General features: G+C 48.5%; 1 protein-coding gene across 2 annotated transcripts in view; it reads right to left on the reverse strand.

Annotated features, from left to right (window-relative positions):
- mdfic (MyoD family inhibitor domain containing) overlaps positions 1-8,727 on the reverse strand; it is a 21,542-nt gene extending 12,815 nt beyond the window's left edge. The window contains exons 1-3 of one of the 2 annotated variants that reach the window (XM_023832732.2): positions 8,190-8,727; positions 7,744-7,915; positions 5,103-5,228 (exon numbers count right to left, since the gene is read on the reverse strand). In XM_023832732.2, the coding sequence (XP_023688500.2) occupies positions 5,103-5,228; positions 7,744-7,837 (220 nt within the window). In that variant the 5' untranslated portion in view covers positions 7,838-7,915; positions 8,190-8,727. The remainder of the gene's footprint in view (positions 1-5,102; positions 5,229-7,743; positions 7,916-8,189) is intronic. The other variant, XM_023832731.2, reaches the window with a different exon arrangement.
- Positions 8,728-20,038: the final 11,311 nt, after the last annotated feature.

Consider the following 20,038-nt stretch of genomic DNA (forward strand, 5'->3'; position numbering starts at 1 on the left):
AAAAGCCGACAGCCTGTACATCTACTGCGACACTGACAGGCACACATGCCATGCAGATGTGGCAGCAAGACCCCCTTGCCAGCCACCCCCCCAGCTCTCACACTGTTTATTCATTGCTTTTTTTAGGAAGGTCAGTTATGCGGTGAGTCAGCACGACTTTCCACGAGCTGCCGAGCTTGCAGCGGGCCCCACCCTCGGCCCCATTAGCAACAACGGCGGGAAAGGGGCTGGGGGGGTGGGGGGCTCCTTTCAGCTATATCAGTGACTAATATATTCCACTGAGTCCTTAACTGGTCCGGAGGAAACAGGCCTGTCTGGTGGAGCAGCGGCACAATGCAGCTGCACAGGGCATCAGGACACTGTCACGCATCACTGTCATTACCGCAGAGGGACGGAAAAAGCAACAACACTGGGCTGAAGATGTCCAGGCTAACAGCCGCAGGATGGTAGCCATTTTCCCAGAATCATGCTCGAGAATGCTAACGCTAACACAACTGCTAAAGTTAGCCCGAATGCTAAAGCTAACCTGACTGCAACCACTAACCCGAATGCTAACACTAAGGTGAAAGGTCAACCTAATCTGGCCAGATAGGAGGAGCAATTCCAGCTATTATCGGTTTTACACTAAAGGCTTTCAGTGTCAGAACCTAAATGCACCGCCAGCCCCAACCCCTCACCCTTGGGTCCCCACCGAGTCCCCACTGCGAACTGCGGGTATGTATTCATGCAGGAAACGGGGACGTCAGAGCCACTACCGCCGACAGGCCTCAGGACTGCACAGGTCCTCCAGGAAATGGAACGAGTGGTGGCAGATATTAAACTGCAGGAGTGCCCATGATTACAGCTTTAAATCTACGTTTAGGTGCCAGCAGAGGTGAGATTATAACCGCTGGTGTGATCAGGCCTGGTGCGGCTGCCCATCCGTCTCAGACAGTTCATGATTCAGTGACCAGCTCCCAGGCACTAAAACGCCCCTCAAGCTCGCATACAAAATTAAGATTAAAATTCTGCCATATCTAGAAAAACTAAGTAACTAGACTAAGATTAAGAAGTGTATCACGTCGTGATACTAAACACCTGCATTATCAGAAATACTGAAACACCTAAAATATTTGTAATCACTTTCCTCCAGTTTTGTCACACACAATCATGCACTGCTCCGTGTAGTCAAATGCTTTTCCACCTGCTGGAATATACACAATGCAAAGAAAAATTAAATTATATAGAATCAATAGAATAAGTGATAGTAAAATAGCGGTAACAGCATCTGTGAAGAGCGGTATTTCAGGATTCTCAGCGTCCTTGGAGAAGAAGCACCTCTGCACCCGTTACCAAACACCACATCTCCCGTCTAACATGTAACATTATTCCTCTTACATTCTACAGCCATAACGTTCTGCATACTAACACACACTTCGCTTAATGTCTTCCCCAGAAGCACGGCCTTGACCTCAATGTTTACTATTTTCGAGTTTTTTCCCCCCTCTCCAGTGGACCTCACCCATTCCCTACAGATACAGCTACAGGAAATTCACCCCAGGCGGCTCTAAGCGGCTCTTCTGCCAAATCCATCCCCTAAAGGCTTGTCCCTCCCCACGACGTTGTTACAGCCTCGTCCTCAGACAAGTGCGAAGCCCGCTCCGTCGCAGGCTTTGCTGCGAGTCGCTATTTACGACATAATCACACAGGAACGCTCCCTGGGCGCTGGGAGAAACAATTACCTCCTCAGCACTCCTGTAATTGAAGTAAATGAATTACAAACGACGCAGCTCCATCTGGGACGGGAGCCAACATAGACATGAATGGCTCACGTCTCCTCTGGCTTATGCATTTCATCTTATTTATCTGGGGGCCTGTCCCAGATGCACTGAAACCACCACCGGGGGCAGCACACGCTAAAATGTGCATCTGTCCTTATTTCTGAAGGCTATAACAGGGTTCTGGTGCCCATTACCAGCTAGTGGTGACTTCTTCAGGTGAAGTGTTCAACACACCCGACAACTGACTCACTGATTATGACACATGGACATTTTTGGAGACAGCGCAGGTCAGGCAACCAACCCTGGATAGGAGTAGGGTATGGCGGTCACTCTCTGAAGAGCATATAGGAAACACCAATGCGCAGAAGCCTACAGGAGAGGGCAGGGCCAGAACTGCCAAGTTAAACCGAAGGATCCCCCCTGATTCTGGAGAAACAGCTTCCTTCTGTTAAGATGCCGTCTTCTTAAGGGCAGGGTGTGGCTCAGTGGGCTGGGATGCTGTGCCTGTCTCTTTAAGGGCAGGGTGTGGCTCACTGGGCTGGGATGCTGTGCCTGTCTCTTTAAGGGCAGGGTGTGGCTCAGTGGGCTGGGATGCTGTGCCTGTCTCTAAGGGCAGGGTGTGGCTCAGTGGGCTGGGATGCTGTGCCTGTCTCTAAGGGCAGGGTGTGGCTCAGTGGGCTGGGATGCTGTGCCTGTCTCTAAGGGCAGGGTGTGGCTCAGTGGGCTGGGATGCTGTGCCTGTCTCTAAGGGCAGGGTGTGGCTCAGTGGGCTGGGATGCTGTGCCTGTCTCTTTAAGGGCAGGGTGTGGCTCAGTGGGCTGGGATGCTGTGCCTGTCTCTTTAAGGGCAGGGTGTGGCTCAGTGGGCTGGGATGCTGTGCCTGTCTCTTTAAGGGCAGGGTGTGGCTCAGTGGGCTGGGATGCTGTGCCTGTCTCTAAGGGCAGGGTGTGGCTCAGTGGGCTGGGATGCTGTGCCTGTCTCTAAGGGCAGGGTGTGGCTCAGTGGGCTGGGATGCTGTGCCTGTCTCTAAGGGCAGGGTGTGGCTCAGTGGGCTGGGATGCTGTGCCTGTCTCTAAGGGCAGGGTGTGGCTCAGTGGGCTGGGATGCTGTGCCTGTCTCTTTAAGGGCAGGGTGTGGCTCAGTGGGCTGGGATGCTGTGCCTGTCTCTTTAAGGGCAGGGTGTGGCTCAGTGGGCTGGGATGCTGTGCCTGTCTCTTTAAGGGCAGGGTGTGGCTCAGTGGGCTGGGATGCTGTGCCTGTCTCTTTAAGGGCAGGGTGTGGCTCAGTGGGCTGGGATGCTGTGCCTGTCTCTTTAAGGGCAGGGTGTGGCTCAGTGGGCTGGGATGCTGTGCCTGTCTCTTTAAGGGCAGGGTGTGGCTCAGTGGGCTGGGATGCTGTGCTTGTGCTGAGATTGATGCTGGTTAGAATCCCATGGTTGGCCATTGCTAGTCAGCAGGCCGTTACCTGACAGAGAGCTTCAGCCCCCTCATCCGTCAGCCAATCACATTTGGCTCTGTGCTCGTCTTTAGGCACACATCCCTCCATTAGAAGGGTTGGAACACGTCAGGCAGAGGCCGGGGGAGCTCAAAGGGGCGGACACGTCAGCTTAGGAGTCAAAACGGAACACAGAGGCGCTGTTCTCACTACTGACTAATGCACTCTGCCACCTTCCAAACAGCCAGGACTCGGTGAAGTTTTGGCAACTCTTTTTGGTGGTTATGTTTAAGTGGGGGAGCAGGCCCGCGATACCAGGAACGCGGTGGGTGTGAAGATTAAGGAAAAAATATACAAGTCATGAGGCACAGATACTGTAAAAGGGGGAAGGAATGTACCTGGACCAGAGCGAGAAGAAGAAAAAAAGAAAAAAGCCAAAATGTCAGCGGGTGGAAAAGCTGAATCGTATGAAACAAAGAGCTGTTGTGTGAAAGGCAAACAATCATGTAAAAAAAAAACAGCATGAGGGCGGAGCCCATCTGCTGCCGCTTCTAGAAAAGTCCTCAGAAGCTGGCGAGCTCAGAAGTCGAGAGCCGCACGTGTAGCCTGCTGCCTCACTGGAGTGCAGATCAGAGTCACATCCGCCGAGACAACTGGCTAGTGGACCAAAAACCACGGCCGTGACGTCGCCGGTGCCGGGCCACACGAGGATGGAGAACTGTGAGTGGCTGAGGGCCAAGGATGGAGAACTGTGAGTGGCTGAGGGCCAAGGATGGAGAACTGTGAGTGGCTGAGGGCCAAGGATGGAGAACTGTGAGTGGCTCTGGGCCAGGCCCCGGGATACTAAGGAGCTGTGCAGGTACTGTGTGACGGTGACGTCTCAGGATGCCTCATCGTGATCAAACCAGTCTGGCTACTCTGCTTCCTGCTGTCGCTTACATTTCACTAGCTATCTGTCATTTGGCAAAAAGATTCACCATGTTTTTTTATTTCCTTTATGCAGTTTCCTCTTCAGCTACCATAAACTGGAGAATCAGAGATTCCAGGCTCATCAGTGTGGAACCTGAGTGCTTGGGAAACAAGAAGAGATCTGCAAACGGCTTTTCAGTACTATAGATATTTGCTTATGCCCATAATTTGGTAAGCAGATTAGTCGTACATCTGGAATATTAATGACACATCCAAAGGTGAAGAGTTAGAAAGATCACCCTTTGTTTACTGACAATGCCGCTGTCACTCCCTGACCTGGGGCCGCATGCGCATTGGTGCATTTTGTTTTTGTGGCATTAAACATTCTAAATAGTGGGGTACACTGTAATACTGTCATAGTGCCCAAGCCTAACGTGCAATTGGGGCACCTGTGCCACGTATGTCACTGACCGTTCCTCCCTGCTTCCTGACAGCCGTGAAACACATCAGTGCCAAACTGGCCTAGAAAATCTCACTAGCTAAGAACAATCAGTCAAAATGCCCGTCTGACACTCAGAAATTCAGGTCTGTGAACTGCAAGGATCTCAAAAACAAATGTTTGTTTTTTTCTGTGCTTGGCATAAAACTATTTTTTTCCTAAACACAATATATAGGGAGCATGAAATTCCACTTGGGCATGGCTGGTAACAGCAGTCATGAAATGCTTCACTATCTGAACAAAGCATTTAACTCTTCAGTAGTCCTCAAACCTAGAAATATCCATGGACATACAGCAACACTTGTTCGAAAGGACAAGCAAACTGGCTCCAGTTTCTTGGATGAAAGTCTTACCACAATTTTCAAACCAAAATACTATATATAAACTTAAAGTACCTTTGGACTAACAAGCAAGTAATTTACACATCTGTGTGGTGTCATTAAATACCCTTAACCCAAATCTTCCAGTGCTGCTATTTTATGTTTACTTATGCCACCTACTTCTAATGAGGTCATCCATGTGAATGTTTTCCCCGGTCACGTGACCCTGGTCACACCCCTCTCCACAAGACAGGCTTCCTGTCTCTTCCCCTGGGTTCTGCGACTCATTTGGCTGATCTGTCTCATCTGGAACAAAACAAAGTATCACGTTAAAACCTTGCAACACTTTCACAAAAAAAAAAATTCAAAAAAGACATTAAACATGTTTTATAATTGTGCAATTATACTTAAGCTGTCAGAAATATTCAGGATGACTAATACAAATTCTGCTTTTTATTTGGTTGAGTAGCTAGATCCAGATTCTGTCGTACAATAACCCCATTGTATGTTGCATATTAATAACTGCACAAATATCAAGTTATGTTATAGAAAAAAGTTACAGAATCCACTAGCAAACATATGCCACAAGGACTTAAATGGAATTCTTCATCTCAATAAAAGTACGCTTCTTCCAGAGAATTTTCTTTTGTGGGATTATTCCCATCTAAAATGATTTTAAGCAAGACAGAAGTGTGTTTCACTGCTGCTATTTCATACTCAGAATTTTATTTACATTTACACAAACAGCAATGTGAAGTCTACACTCCCTCCCCTAAATTACACGCAGATGGATCATGGAATTTTCCAGAAATATATGGGATGTAAACTGGACCTACAAGATCGATTTTACTGGGCTCCAGATCCGGAAAAAGAAGCCAGGAGGGACGGCTTGCGTTTATACCCCCGCAGATATATTCCTTCACCAAAAGGTTGCACAATAGTGAAAGCTGTATCAGGTATCACTGCCTCCAGATTTCTGGACTTCATTTTAATGATCACTCCCATGGGAAAACCAATCCTGCCAGAAGTTTCAGAGTTATAAAGAGTGTTCATCCAAATGAACACAGTACACAGTGAGCCTTGCATCTACTCAAGAAACAATACAGGGACACAGATGAGCAGGCAAACGCTGTTCGGTGAGAGAGAAACTTCCTGTTTCAGTAGCCAGCTACACAAAATCTGTAGAAAAATCCCTTTTGGAATCAGTGAATTCACTGTGCTGCAGCATCACACTGACAGAATGCGGGAGCTGAGGGCCCCAGGCGAGTCCACATTCCCCAGCTACATGACCCGCCCAGTGTCAGCATCTGCCCCAGTTAATGCAGCCCAGCTGGGCCTGACTCGGTTAACTGATAAAGCGGACCAGCTGGGTGACAGAGAGCACTGGGACGTCTGTCTGTAAGTGGGATTGGTGGTTTGGACCGTCATCACGGTACCCTTTTATTCTGTTCATTTTTTCAGGTTTTCCAGCATTGCTTTAAGCCTGTGACCTTGTGGTTACGTGGCTGGAATATGGATGGTGTGATGCAGTATCGCCTTACTTCTGTTTTGTTTTGAACTCTACAGCTTAAATGGGGCCTAATCTCAATTTCTAATCGCTGTTTTTGCCGTTTTTACGCACTGATGACGGTCTCCCTCCTCCGGCCTGTGATGTGAGCCCAACCTGCTCTGCACGTCCCTCACGCAGCAAAGTCTCAGCAGAAGGTCACTTAAGGACAAACCCGCTGTACCTGCTGCAGCCAAGGTGTCTGTCCTTCGCGGTTTCGCCCTGCAGCAAAGCAGCGGGCAGCAGCATCAGGCAGCCGGGCTTTCAATCCCAGACGCTGATACTCAGACTGCACTTTACCTTTTGCTCGGCTGGTTTTCTAGCCCCACAGGCAAGCAAAAGATTATTTTTTTTCCCCTTCCCCACAGGGCTGTTCTGTGCTGATGTTCATATTGTAAGGAACAAGTATCTAGTTTTGATTCAGTAAAGAAGTCGCTTTTCAGTGGAGTAAAGGTGTGGATTTCACTACTGCCTTGGGTTAGTTATGCTCCTAAGGTCAGATAATACAGACCTACTGTATGTACAAACTGCACCTTCGAAGCTGGCTGGCAATGAATCAGTCTATTTGATCATTGTGGAGAAAAAACGCCAGTACAGGGATAATCTATTCTCCCTTTTATCTCCTTAATTGCTTACTTTGTCCTACTTTAAGGCTTTTGACAGTGCTTTAATGACCCACAGTATAAATAGGACGGTGTGATATGGTTGAATGCCTGATTAAAAAATGTGTACAGGCTTATTTTACATAGGAGGATCTTAAGGGCAACCAGAAAGTTAATTAAAACCATAATTGACTGTGGTTGCAATTACAGTCGCAAAGGCATTTTTCCAGTCCGTTATTTAGAAGTAATTTACGAACTCTATCACAGCCACACAGGCAAACATGACAATAATTTCAGCATTTTGATCCTGAGTGGTTCGGAGTCTGCTTTATCACTAGTCTTCATCAGGATGGTCGTTACTGATACTTCATCTATATTTTATGTGAATGTAGTTACTGCAGCTGAAAAAAACATATGGTTTTATTGAAATAAAAAATTACCGTCTTGTTCCTAGTATTAAATCAGAATGTTATATAAAAGTACAAGGCAGAAATCTTACACTAAATCTGTGTCATGTACTATATACAGACTGCATCCTATTGTAAAATGACAACATAACAGACCCAGATAAACCAGCCAAGCAGCCGTTACTTACTGCAATGTACAAGAGCCGTTACTGCCAGTTATTTTAAGCCCGAAAATAAACCCGCCCGGCCGCTCCGTCTTCTCCTACCATGCTCGCCGGAAAGAAAGGGGCGCCTTTCGCGCTGGAGCTCCGTCTCCGGGCCGCCGGGCCCTTGCGAAGGCGAGACCGTGTCCCGGGACATGGGCCAGCGCTGGTCATGCACGGCGGTCAGGGTGCGAGCCTGGGGGGGGGACGACAGAGCGGCGGTCAGGGTGCGAGCCTGGGGGGGGACGACAGAGCGGCGGTCAGGGTGCTAGCCTGGGGGAGGGGGACAGAGCGGCGGTGTCGGGGCGGCTGTCAGGGTATGAGCCTGGGGGGAGAAAGCGGCGGGTCCGGGCGCGTTAACACGGCCGAGCGCCCATCCTTTCGCTTCTACGGGTTTGTCAATTTGTATCGAAAGTTGGCAGTAAGCATATGCACATGTGCATAAAGACGCAGCCGTAGCTGTACCTGGCACCTGCTGGAAGGGCGGTTTTGCAAACTTCTCCACGTACCTCTCGGACATGCCAGCTCCTCCGGCTCAGATCCCACCAGCTCCCATGCTCTTCCCGCAGAGGATCTCCAGTCAGCCGTAGTTTCCCCGCAGCCGATCTTCCGCAATATCCTCGCTATGGATGTTTTCTTGCTACTTCTCTGTAATGAAATCTGTCTTTTCTCACTTTACTTTCTACTCATCGGTAACGCCGCTGTCGCCAAGTCTACAGTCACTCCCTTTCCTCGTCTTCTTTTCTTTTTCTTCTCTCTCTTCTCTCCGCTCCTCAGCCCGCCGTTTGTTCGCTTCCTTCGAAAAGTCAAGTCTTTTCCCCCTGAAACATTTTTCATCATTTCCGGATTCCGAAAACAGCTCGCAGTCTGGCTGCCAATGCGGCAGTGCAGCGGCAGCGGCAGTGAAGCGGCAGAGGAGACAGACACGGTCTTTCAGCACCGAAACGGCACAGGCGCTGTATTTTGCAATTACTTCGCACTTCTTGATTGATTTGCTTTTTCCAGTTTACTTCACAGCCTTAATTTATTACACTGCTAGTTTACAACTCCGCCTTCGACACCAAGACAGGCAGTCGGTGAAGAGTAAATTTCCATTGACGGTGTTTGTGCTGTAGAATTATTTCACAGTTACAGTATTACAGTTAGATGCACAGAGTTATGTTTAAAGTCTGTGCATCGATACTACATTTAAAGTATGTCTATATTAAAGGAAACACAGCTTTATGAGCTGTTTTCTAAATATCAATAAGACTATATTATGACGTCCAGTACGAGAAGTGATGTTCCCAAATTCTGGGTGGCTTCCATATATACACAAATGCTTTAATACAAGACTTTAGTGTTGCACCACAGGACCTCACCTTTACTCCATGTATTTCTTTTGCAGAACATAGCCCCTGTTTCCAAACCTGCGGTCCCTGAATAGTATTGCAATCCACATTCCTTACTTCTAGACTAGATTATTGAACGTCTCTGCTGTCTGTCTGCAGAATGGATATGCCCCAGTTCCTTTTAGAATTAACACCTGCTCCACAGCAGCCATCCTGCTTGCCTTTTACTCCGGCTGCCTGTCTAAAGTAGATATAAAAGACTTCTCACCTTCAAAGGCCTTAAACTGACTTGTACTGATGTGTACCTGGGATCTGCCTACACATCCCCGTTACTTCATTAGACTTTAGTTAACCTGCTGTATTTGAGAATTAAGTTGACGAAAGTGAGCAGAAGCTTCACATGCTGGGCCTTGTGGCATAATCTGCCTGCGCCTGTCTGGCATTCCTGCACATGCACTCTCTGTGTTTGAGTCTTCAGTGAGAACCTGAGTCTTCAGTCTGTCTTATAGCTGTAGGTGCTCGTGAGGCAACCAGTCAAGGTTGTCATCCGTATGGTGCGTGTAAAGCCCCATATCATTTTCTTAGGCTGATATATGGAGTTGGTGTAACAATTGTTCTCCTGTATTGTACATAAACTACACAGATGTGGACATAACTAATTTCTCACGAGCATGATGTGCTGGCGTCGGCGCCGGCCCACTCTCCGTCTCCACGCGGACGTCGGCGCCGGCCCACTCTCCGTCTCCACGCGGACGTCGGCGCCGGCCCACTCTCGCTCGCCTGCCCCATCAGCGGGGTCCTCTCACCACGAGACCTCAGGCACAATCACTGTCATCTGGAATCAAGCCGTTTTTAAAAGATTGCATTTCTCACTTTTAACTCATTTTAAAAACAGATTGTTTCATGACTATGTAAAATATATTATTGGAGCAGGACTGAGCACTTTTTTTATTTCACTGTGAGTTTTATTTTATTTTATTTCACTGTGAGTTAAGGAGAGCCACACTGAAATGTTCAACATCCACTGGTTCCAGTCCAGTCTAAAGAGTTTCAAGCATCCATTTTCAATGACTTATTTGCATAATGTATGCATATGCCCTTGATTTTACCTAAAACCTCAGTCAATGGAAAAAATTATTGATGGTAATTCTGTACTGTACTAAAATCCTCTGCAATTCATCTTTCAGGAAAGAAAATATCCTCTCCCCCCCCCCCCCCCCCCAACCACTGGCTTAGTTACTGGACCAGCTCGGTGTCAGACACACTGTATCAGAACCCAGTTGCAGACACACATCTCACACCTTCTTCACATGCAAGGGGATTCCGACTCACGCATTCATATCTCCTTTCTGCTGCTTTGCACTGTGTTCTCATTAAACCACTTGTTGCCATGGAAAGGGCATCAACAAAATGAAACATGAAAATCACGGGTTACGTATGATGTCACAAAAAAACATAGCTCAGGGCCCCCATCAGCACTGAGAATGAAAGAACAGGAGAGGAAATGAGATGTAATGGACCTACAGCATTTGACATGTGAGACCAGTAGTGTATATATAACGTGAACTTATTTGCTTTTGTCTGAAGCAACTCAGAAAGTAAATTAAACAGATCAAGGTTATCAGCAGATAGCCAGTTAATATATGAAAATACCTGCAATATTGCTACATAACCGAGTTTCTACAACAGCCTATAATACAAAGGCATTATAGACTGACGTACAGCAGAACTACCGTTTGTGATAGTCTATGAGCTGTCAAACATTCTTTCACTATTGAGTGTATGTAATGATACAAATGAACTCTGTTCTCATTAAAATCCAATAATTTCCTCCCAGACGGTCCAGTGTGTTCTCCTCCAGTGAGACCTCTGACTTTCCAGAGGACCGTCTCAGAGCGGCGCCTTAGCTGGACCTAAGCAGGGCAGCAGCCATCACTGTAGAGATGTGCGCTGCTGCTGGTTCCGTGCAGGACGGCAGAAGATGGCAAACAGAGCTACTGCAGCACGACAGAATCACCTGACACTATAGCTGTATAAACCCAGGCGGACAAGCCAGGCGTTCAAAGAAGTTCCATCCAAGCTACCTTCTTGCTGAATGGAATGGTAAAGTTTGTAAAGTATGTGGACACCTCTGCTCATTAGAGGAATTGCCTAATTTAGCCACATCCATTTCTGACACATGGTCACTTAATCTCCTGCAATAAATATTAGCAGCAGAACTGGTGGCTGTACCAGAGAGGTTAGTGACTTTACACTTGTCATCATAGGACGCCAACTTTCTAACAAGTCAATTTGCCACATTTCTGGCCTGCTACTGGTCAAGGGCAAGTGAGGTGATTGTGAAGGTCAAAATATCTGGGATCAAGTTCAGTAACGAATTGGCAGCAACAAATGCTCACAGAAAGGGACCTGATCACTGAACTTCAATAGCCAACCTGCATGGAATGGCAGCCAATCCCAGCAGCCATGTTCTGGCATCTGATGGAAAACTTCCTCAAGGAGTACAGTAGAAACAACAGTCTGAGTAGCTTCATATTAATGCCCTCAGTTTCGGGCTGAGATGTTGACCAAGCTGGTGGCCACATACTTTTGGTCGTATAGTGAAGCATCCAGGTGCATTGATGAGAGTCTCCTCACAGCCTGCAGGTGAAGCTGACGGCAGCAGGACCCTTTGATAGCATCACACAGGCATGAAGCCCCAGTTCTAGTCAGCTTCCACAGTGGTGGCCCCGGTTGACCACATGCCCGACTTCAGAATGTCCCCAAGCCTCATGTGAGGTGATTATTAACTTTTTTTGTTCCAGAATGAAATATTAACATCTCTAATCACACAGGTTACAACAGGTCAATCTGCAAAGCAATGGAATGAGAAGCTTGTAATTAGTACTAATGAGCTTATTCTACTGTGCTGTGACTGGAATAACAATGTGGAACACATTCGCACTTCTGTTCCCTGCAGCTGAATGACAGGAAAAGCCAGTGTTTATATACCAAACAGGCCTGAAGCTTCAAAACAGCATCACAGAAGCTCAGGATTTTACTTAAGAGGCTGAAAACCACCATGCTGTATGTGGTGTACTTGTGTGTGAGGATTTGTTGAGCATTTTTCCCTTGAACAAACAAGCACAAGGTCAATTTAATTATAATTGCAGCATCCATCCATCCATCCATTGGCCATAATCACTCCCTGAAAGAGAGTAGCAGTGAGCCTGTTTATGTATTCAACCTGTTCATGTATCGTGACATATTTTATTTACAGTTGTCTGTGCATAAATAAATACTTATAAGCCCCTTTCAGACAGGCAGTGCCACCCTGAACTTCTAGATACCCAGAGGGGCTGTATGTGCGACACCCAGAGGGGCTGTATGTGTGACACCCAGAGGGCTGTATCTGTGACACCCAGAGGGGCTGTATCTGTGACACCCAGAGGGGCTGTATGTGCGACACCCAGAGGGGCTGTATCTGTGACACCCAGAGGGGCTGTATGTGCGACACCCAGAGGGACTGTATGTGTGATACCCAGAGGGGCTGTATGTGCGACACCCAGAGGGGCTGTATGTGCGACACCCAGAGGGGCTGTATCTGCGACACCCAGAGGGGCTGTATGTGCGACACCCAGAGGGGCTGTATCTGTGACACCCAGAGGGGCTGTATGTGCGACACCCAGAGGGGCTGTATCTGTGACACCCAGAGGGGCTGTATCTGTGACACCCAGAGGGGCTGTATGTGCGACACCCAGAGGGGCTGTATCTGTGACACCCAGAGGGGCTGTATGTGCGACACCCAGAGGCGCTGTATCTGCGACACCCAGAGGGGCTGTATGTGCGACACCCAGAGGGGCTGTATGTGCGACACCCAGAGGGGCTGTATCTGCGACACCCAGAGGGGCTGTATGTGCGACACCCAGAGGGGCTGTATCTGTGACACCCAGAGGGGCTGTATGTGCGACACCCAGAGGGGCTGTATCTGTGACACCCAGAGGGGCTGTATCTGTGACACCCAGAGGGGCTGTATGTGCGACACCCAGAGGGGCTGTATCTGTGACACCCAGAGGGGCTGTATGTGCGACACCCAGAGGCGCTGTATCTGCGACACCCAGAGGGGCTGTATGTGCGACACCCAGAGGGGCTGTATCTGCGACACCCAGAGGGGCTGTATGTGCGACACCCAGAGGGGCTGTATCTGCGACACCCAGAGGGGCTGTATGTGCGACACCCAGAGGGGCTGTATCTGCGACACCCAGAGGGGCTGTATGTGCGACACCCAGAGGGGCTGTATGTGCGACACCCAGAGGGGCTGTATCTGCGACACCCAGAGGGGCTGTATGTGCGACACCCAGAGGGGCTGTATCTGTGACACCCAGAGGGGCTGTATGTGCGACACCCAGAGGGGCTGTATCTGTGACACCCAGAGGGGCTGTATCTGTGACACCCAGAGGGGCTGTATGTGCGACACCCAGAGGGGCTGTATCTGTGACACCCAGAGGGGCTGTATCTATGACACCCAGAGGGGCTGTATGTGCGACACCCAGAGGCGCTGTATCTGCGACACCCAGAGGGGCTGTATGTGCGACACCCAGAGGGGCTGTATCTGTATCTGTGACACCCAGAGGGGCTGTATGTGCGACACCCAGAGGGGCTGTATCTGCGACACCCAGAGGGGCTGTATGTGCGACACCCAGAGGGGCTGTATCTGTGACACCCAGAGGGGCTGTATGTGCGACACCCAGAGGGGCTGTATGTGCGACACCCAGAGGGGCTGTATCTGTGACACCCAGAGGGGCTGTATGTGCGACACCCAGAGGGGCTGTATCTGTGACACCCAGAGGGGCTGTATGTGCGACACCCAGAGGGGCTGTATCTGTGACACCCAGAGGGGCTGTATGTGCGACACCCAGAGGGGCTGTATCTGTGACACCCAGAGGGGCTGTATGTGCGACACCCAGAGGGGCTGTATCTGTGACACCCAGAGGGGCTGTATCTGTGACACCCAGAGGGGCTGTATGTGCGACACCCAGAGGCGCTGTATCTGCGACACCCAGAGGGGCTGTATGTGCGACACCCAGAGGGGCTGTATCTGTATCTGTGACACCCAGAGGGGCTGTATGTGCGACACCCAGAGGGGCTGTATCTGCGACACCCAGAGGGGCTGTATGTGCGACACCCAGAGGGGCTGTATCTGTGACACCCAGAGGGGCTGTATGTGCGACACCCAGAGGGGCTGTATGTGCGACACCCAGAGGGGCTGTATCTGTGACACCCAGAGGGGCTGTATGTGCGACACCCAGAGGGGCTGTATCTGTGACACCCAGAGGGGCTGTATCTGTGACACCCAGAGGGGCTGTATGTGCGACACCCAGAGGCGCTGTATCTGCGACACCCAGAGGGGCTGTATGTGCGACACCCAGAGGGGCTGTATCTGTATCTGTGACACCCAGAGGGGCTGTATGTGCGACACCCAGAGGGGCTGTATCTGTGACACCCAGAGGGGCTGTATCTGCGACACCCAGAGGGGCTGTATGTGCGACACCCAGAGGGGCTGTATGTGCGACACCCAGAGGGGCTGTATCTGTGACACCCAGAGGGGCTGTATCTCTGACACCCAGAGGGGCTGTATGTGCGACACCCAGAGGGGCTGTATCTGTGACACCCAGAGGGGCTGTATCTGTGACACCCAGAGGGGCTGTATGTGCGACACCCAGAGGGGCTGTATCTGTGACACCCAGAGGGGCTGTATCTGTGATTGCAGACATCGTGTCAGACGCACTTTACTCTGCTAGCTCCCCAGTACAAAGTCTGGGCAATTTCCGGCTGACCCCCATGTGTGAATGGAGCGGGGAGAATTCAGGAGAATTCTGGCGAATTCACCACGAGCCAATGGCCGTGCTGATGAGGAGTTTCTATCATCCAAGTGACGTGAAAACTGAAGAATTATCCAAGGGCGAGGAAGAAGCATCATTTATGCAAAGAAGACCCCATCGGGCATGGCTAACTGGAGAGACGACTGGATCTGGGACCTTCAGTCAGTAGTGCTGTCAATAGAACACAGCGATTTCTGCAGCGTACTTCTTGCAAGATGCCATGCCTACTGCATGCTCTAGTCAAGCACCACCTTTGTCTAAACCAGCCGGAGTATTTGTGGTCTGTGTGACTGTGTCTGACATGGACATTCTCCGCTGTGTGCCACGTGTGAAAGGGCAACTCCAATGTCCAGGGTTCATATGTGAAAAGTCCTACATAAAAAGCACGATGAGCTCAGAGCATATGGAGCTTCTTGGGAAGCATTCTGTGGCTGTGAGAAGTTTTCAAACTCATTCTGTGAAATGCCAGACTGGAGCCAGTGACTCCTGGAATTGGTCTGAAGATGTTTGGACACAAGCCAAGAGTAACAGACAGGATTTATACATCTACACAGGTGCATAATTCCTCTTTCTGACAGCCAGCTGTACTTAAGACAGAGACTTATTTCCAAAGATAGGCAAATAACTAAACTGGCAACCAATTAGGTAAAATGTATCCTGTGGAAAAATGAGGCTTGCTTTCATTGTTAGATTTGAATTCCACATTGTTATTTATCACGGTAGAAAAAGTGCTGAAACACTTCAGAAATGTACAAAATATATATATAAAATGAAAGCCTTATATTTTATCCAAAATGGAGAGTAAGTGAAATGGAAGCCCTCAAGTTATCTGGAAGAAGAGAATCTGATTTGGAAAAATCCCCAGAACAAAATCGGATTGCACTCGACTGAAATTCAGAACAGGTTCATTGTGAGGGTAGTTTGGCACCAGGCTCCAGTGACCTGGAATCAGTGGAATGTACATTTGGCAGACCATGACCCTCCAGATACCTTAACTGCCCCCACTCCGGTTTTATAGAAACCCAAGTCTGATAAGAATCTTACTCTGCTCACCAGTATCACAAAAAAAATAATTGTCAGTTATTGTAAGTAAACATGTTGATGTGGAGCAGTGGAAACCAGCCCTAGCATCTGTGGAGAGAGATCCTGTGAAAACAGATGTTGCTGGATGATTTGTTTTCTTTTCTTTTAAAATGAAAATCTAGAGCTCATCTGCTATAAGGGTTCAACTGGGATGCAGAAGAAGCAGGTTCCAGTGCTAACTGCTGAATTTAATTTATGGCGCGATGACTGTTGCATTAATTTTATGAATTGACCCTAAGGTGGCCCACACCAGCCGCTTCACACGCTGTAGAGTACCTGCAGACCACGTGCATAACTCCACATGCCGCAGAGTACCTGCAGACCACGTGCGTAACTCCAGACTCCGCGGAGTACCTGCAGACCACGTGCGTAACTCCACACGCCGCAGAGTACCTGCAGACCACGTGCGTAACTCCAGACTCCGCGGAGTACCTGCAGACCACGTGCGTAACTCCACACGCCGCAGAGTACCTGCAGACCACGTGCGTAACTCCAGACTCCGCGGAGTACCTGCAGACCACGTGCGTAACTCCACACGCCGCGGAGTACCTGCAGACCGCGTGCGTAACTCCAGACTCCGCGGAGTACCTGCAGACCACGTGCGTAACTCCAGACTCCGCGGAGTACCTGCAGACCGCGTGCGTAACTCCAGACTCCGCGGAGTACCTGCAGACCACGTGCGTAACTCCACACACCGCGGAGTACCTGCAGACCACGTGCGTAACTCCAGACTCCGCGGAGTACCTGCAGACCACGTGCGTAACTCCAGACTCCGCGGAGTACCTGCAGACCGCGTGCGTAACTCCACACGCGGCGGAGTACCTGCAGACCACGTGCGTAACTCCAGACTCCGCGGAGTACCTGCAGACCGCACGCCAAGGAGTACAAATCTCATGCAATTCACTGGTACTGCGTAGTCAGCTGAGCATCTGATAACAGCATCTCTCTGTGTGAGACCCCTCCCTACCTGTTTGTGCCCCAGTGCCTGCACCAGTGGCACTATGAATTAAAGATGTCATCTCCCTTGCCACTCCCCACCACGCCTCTTACCCCTGGCATTGCCAAACTGGGAGCCACACTCGAGACAGAGCAAAACATTAGGTATTACTTCCCATTTGCATATCATTATGAGGCAGGGACCACTCCCAGTGGGTTACCACCATATAAATATATTTACATAGATAAAAATGTCATGAATATATTAACTGCTGTTGCCATCACCAGCTCTTCAAAAGCATTCTGGCCAACTGTGTTTTAGCAAGGAGGCCATTGTGTTGTGTGCAGGTCCAGACTTGCATGAAGTTGGGTTTTTGAAGGAAATCTTTGCTTTCTTTGTCCTGGGGGAGATCTCCCAGATATTCATCGAATAGCAGCCTTTCACTGGAAGGAGCAGTTTGACCAGACTCGACACAGCGATTGTGTGATCCAGACAAAGTTGCAGAGAAAGAGATTTTAAAATGGGCAGAGCCAGATTTCTCTTAAAACATGTAAAATACTGTAGTAAAATACTGCCCCTCGTGGAATTTCAAGCTACTTCTTTATGGACCCAGCAATTACATTTGGTGTCATACTTTTTAGTGCTGTGATTTAGGTTTTTAAAATAAAATCAACATTCATACAAAGGCCACAAGTTCAGAGATATTCAGAAATACATCTGTTGCTGTCACTCTTTGACCCTGGCTGTCTTGAATACAGCCGTGGCTATCGCCCGGGGAGGTAGTGGAAAGAGTGAAATGTTCTCCGCGGGTGCTTCATATCTGTGAGCGCTCTTCAAATGATACGAGTGCGATGGATGGGGGTTACCTGGATCTGAGCTGTCCGCCGCAAGCCGGCGAGTCTGGCGTCACGTCCCCGCAGCCGCGCTGCGCTCGCTTGTGTTTTCCAGCTGGCCGGTATCGGCGCTCTTCTATCGAGCGTGACGTCCAGATCGCATCATTTTTATTTAACAGGAGGACAGCTGACGGGAGCGTACTTCCTGCAAGTCTCACCGCGACCGATCTACTCTGCTGAAATTGCAGTGCTGTTACCCAATTAACAGGAGAATAATCTAAACAGATTTCAACTGATACATCTTTAATGATTTTTTTTTTTTTTGGCAAAGGGCGCTCCAGTGCTAATTTAAAGTAAATATTAAGCGGGATTCTCCCAGCAAGGAGGATCTGCATTTGAATAATTTAGCGAATTTAATTGACACGCTCGACGATGTTGTAAACAGAAATGTTTCCATGTTCGTAATGCTTCTTGACACACAGCTGTTCATTTTTGTTGAGGATCCAAGAGAGGGAAAGCAGATGGTATTTAAGGGGGCTGTCCCAATATCCACCGTCCCCACAATCCCGGCACACTCTGGATGAACTTTACAAGGTGCAACGCCAGGTGGGACTTCTTCAGCATTGATAGAAAGGATGCCGATTTGTTTGGCAGGGGCGATTCTAGAGAGAGCAGAGCCCCCATGATAACATGCATGGCCTACACAAATGCATGCTAATTATGTCTTAAATAAATGTATTATTATTATTATATACATTCATATATGTGGACTAAAATTTTGAGCGCTGAGAACAGGCGAAATACAAACGTAAGCACAATCTCTTGACCGATTTTTCAGGCGCATGCGCCGGGTGGTCGAGTCGCTTTAGTTGGTGAAAAGCGAACTTAGCGATGGAAACAAAATAAATCAAGCTTGTGGAAGCAAGACGGTCTAAACAAGAAATCAGACTGAGCTACATGTTTGTAAAAACTGTAGAATGTGACTGCAGAGCATTGCATAAATAACATGGGTTTTCAAAATTGTCTTTACTTCTTAATTAATGCTGGCAATCTAGTGTAAGTAATACTTGGAGTACATTAAGGTCAAATGCATCTAGAACCGCCACTGGTGTTTGGAATGCACAGACGACGCCACCTCCAGTCCAGGGGCACGTGATCCTGTCTGACCCCTCTAGAACGGAGGCCAAAATGAAGGTTAGGTAGCCGGTGTGAATTCGGAGACAGCCGGCGTTTGTCGCCGCGTCCCGCGGAGGACGCGATAATGACGCATGGGCTATGGCTGGCTTGGGCGCTGAAAGGTGCCTGCTGTCTCGAACCAGGAGCCCTGCCAACACATGTTCTTAAGTGTGAGAGCCTCGATCCTTCGAGGGGAAAGAAATTACTTCACAGACAGTGCACTCACTCACCAAAGGCTCGAGATGACAGGCACGGTTATTTGTTAAAATTCTAATTTTGTGGGTTTTTATCAAAAGTTGTATCAGTGGGTACATACGATTTTTGTATTATTTTATTTATGTATTTCCATAATAATAAACACTAAGCAGAACACAAGTGTGATTTGGCTTGTTTACAAATAACTTTATTGTCTTAAGTATCTGTCGTCCTATAATAATACATTTCTAATATTCAGATATGAGAAACCCGCCATAAATAGATGAAAAATGTAGCGGCAAAATCCATTTCCAAGACATTTTATACTGTAATTTCAAGAAGAAAAAACACAAAGAATAGCAATAATTATTATTGGTTAATTTATACATGAAATAAATTCATAATAAAACCTTCAGAAATGGCTAAGCAGATTTTTCTGAGCAGTCGCAGCAAATTGTTGCAAAATACCAGTGTGGAAATGAGACATACCGCTCGCCAGTCTCTCCAGTACTTGAAAATCATTGTCAATGACGGAGGCACCCTTACAGGCTTTGAAATTTCCATGCTTTAGAATATAGCGGAAAAGAAAAAAAAAAGATTTGATTCATTCTCATTAGATCGTTTAGTTCATAGCCGCAGCATTGCATCGTATGTTTGGCTGTGATCCCGCGCACACGGTGTTTCGCGGTCGCTTAACTCTTACCTCAAACTATATTGATCGTCAGTCGATAAACACCGCGATGGCACCGTCTGGACGGTGTGTTTGTCAGCGGGATCGCTTAAGACACGAGGAGACAAAGGGGACAGGGGGTATGCTACCTTTTCTGAGATACCCCGCGCCGCTTTTTGAAAACCCTGCGCAGCCATGTCATCGTTTAAAGAAAAACTAAAAAGCAGAGTGACGCGGAGCTGACAACGAGAAGGGGAAACACATTATATTTC

This window comes from Paramormyrops kingsleyae, chromosome 1 (genome assembly GCF_048594095.1).
Source record: "Paramormyrops kingsleyae isolate MSU_618 chromosome 1, PKINGS_0.4, whole genome shotgun sequence".
NCBI lineage: Eukaryota > Metazoa > Chordata > Actinopteri > Osteoglossiformes > Mormyridae > Paramormyrops > Paramormyrops kingsleyae.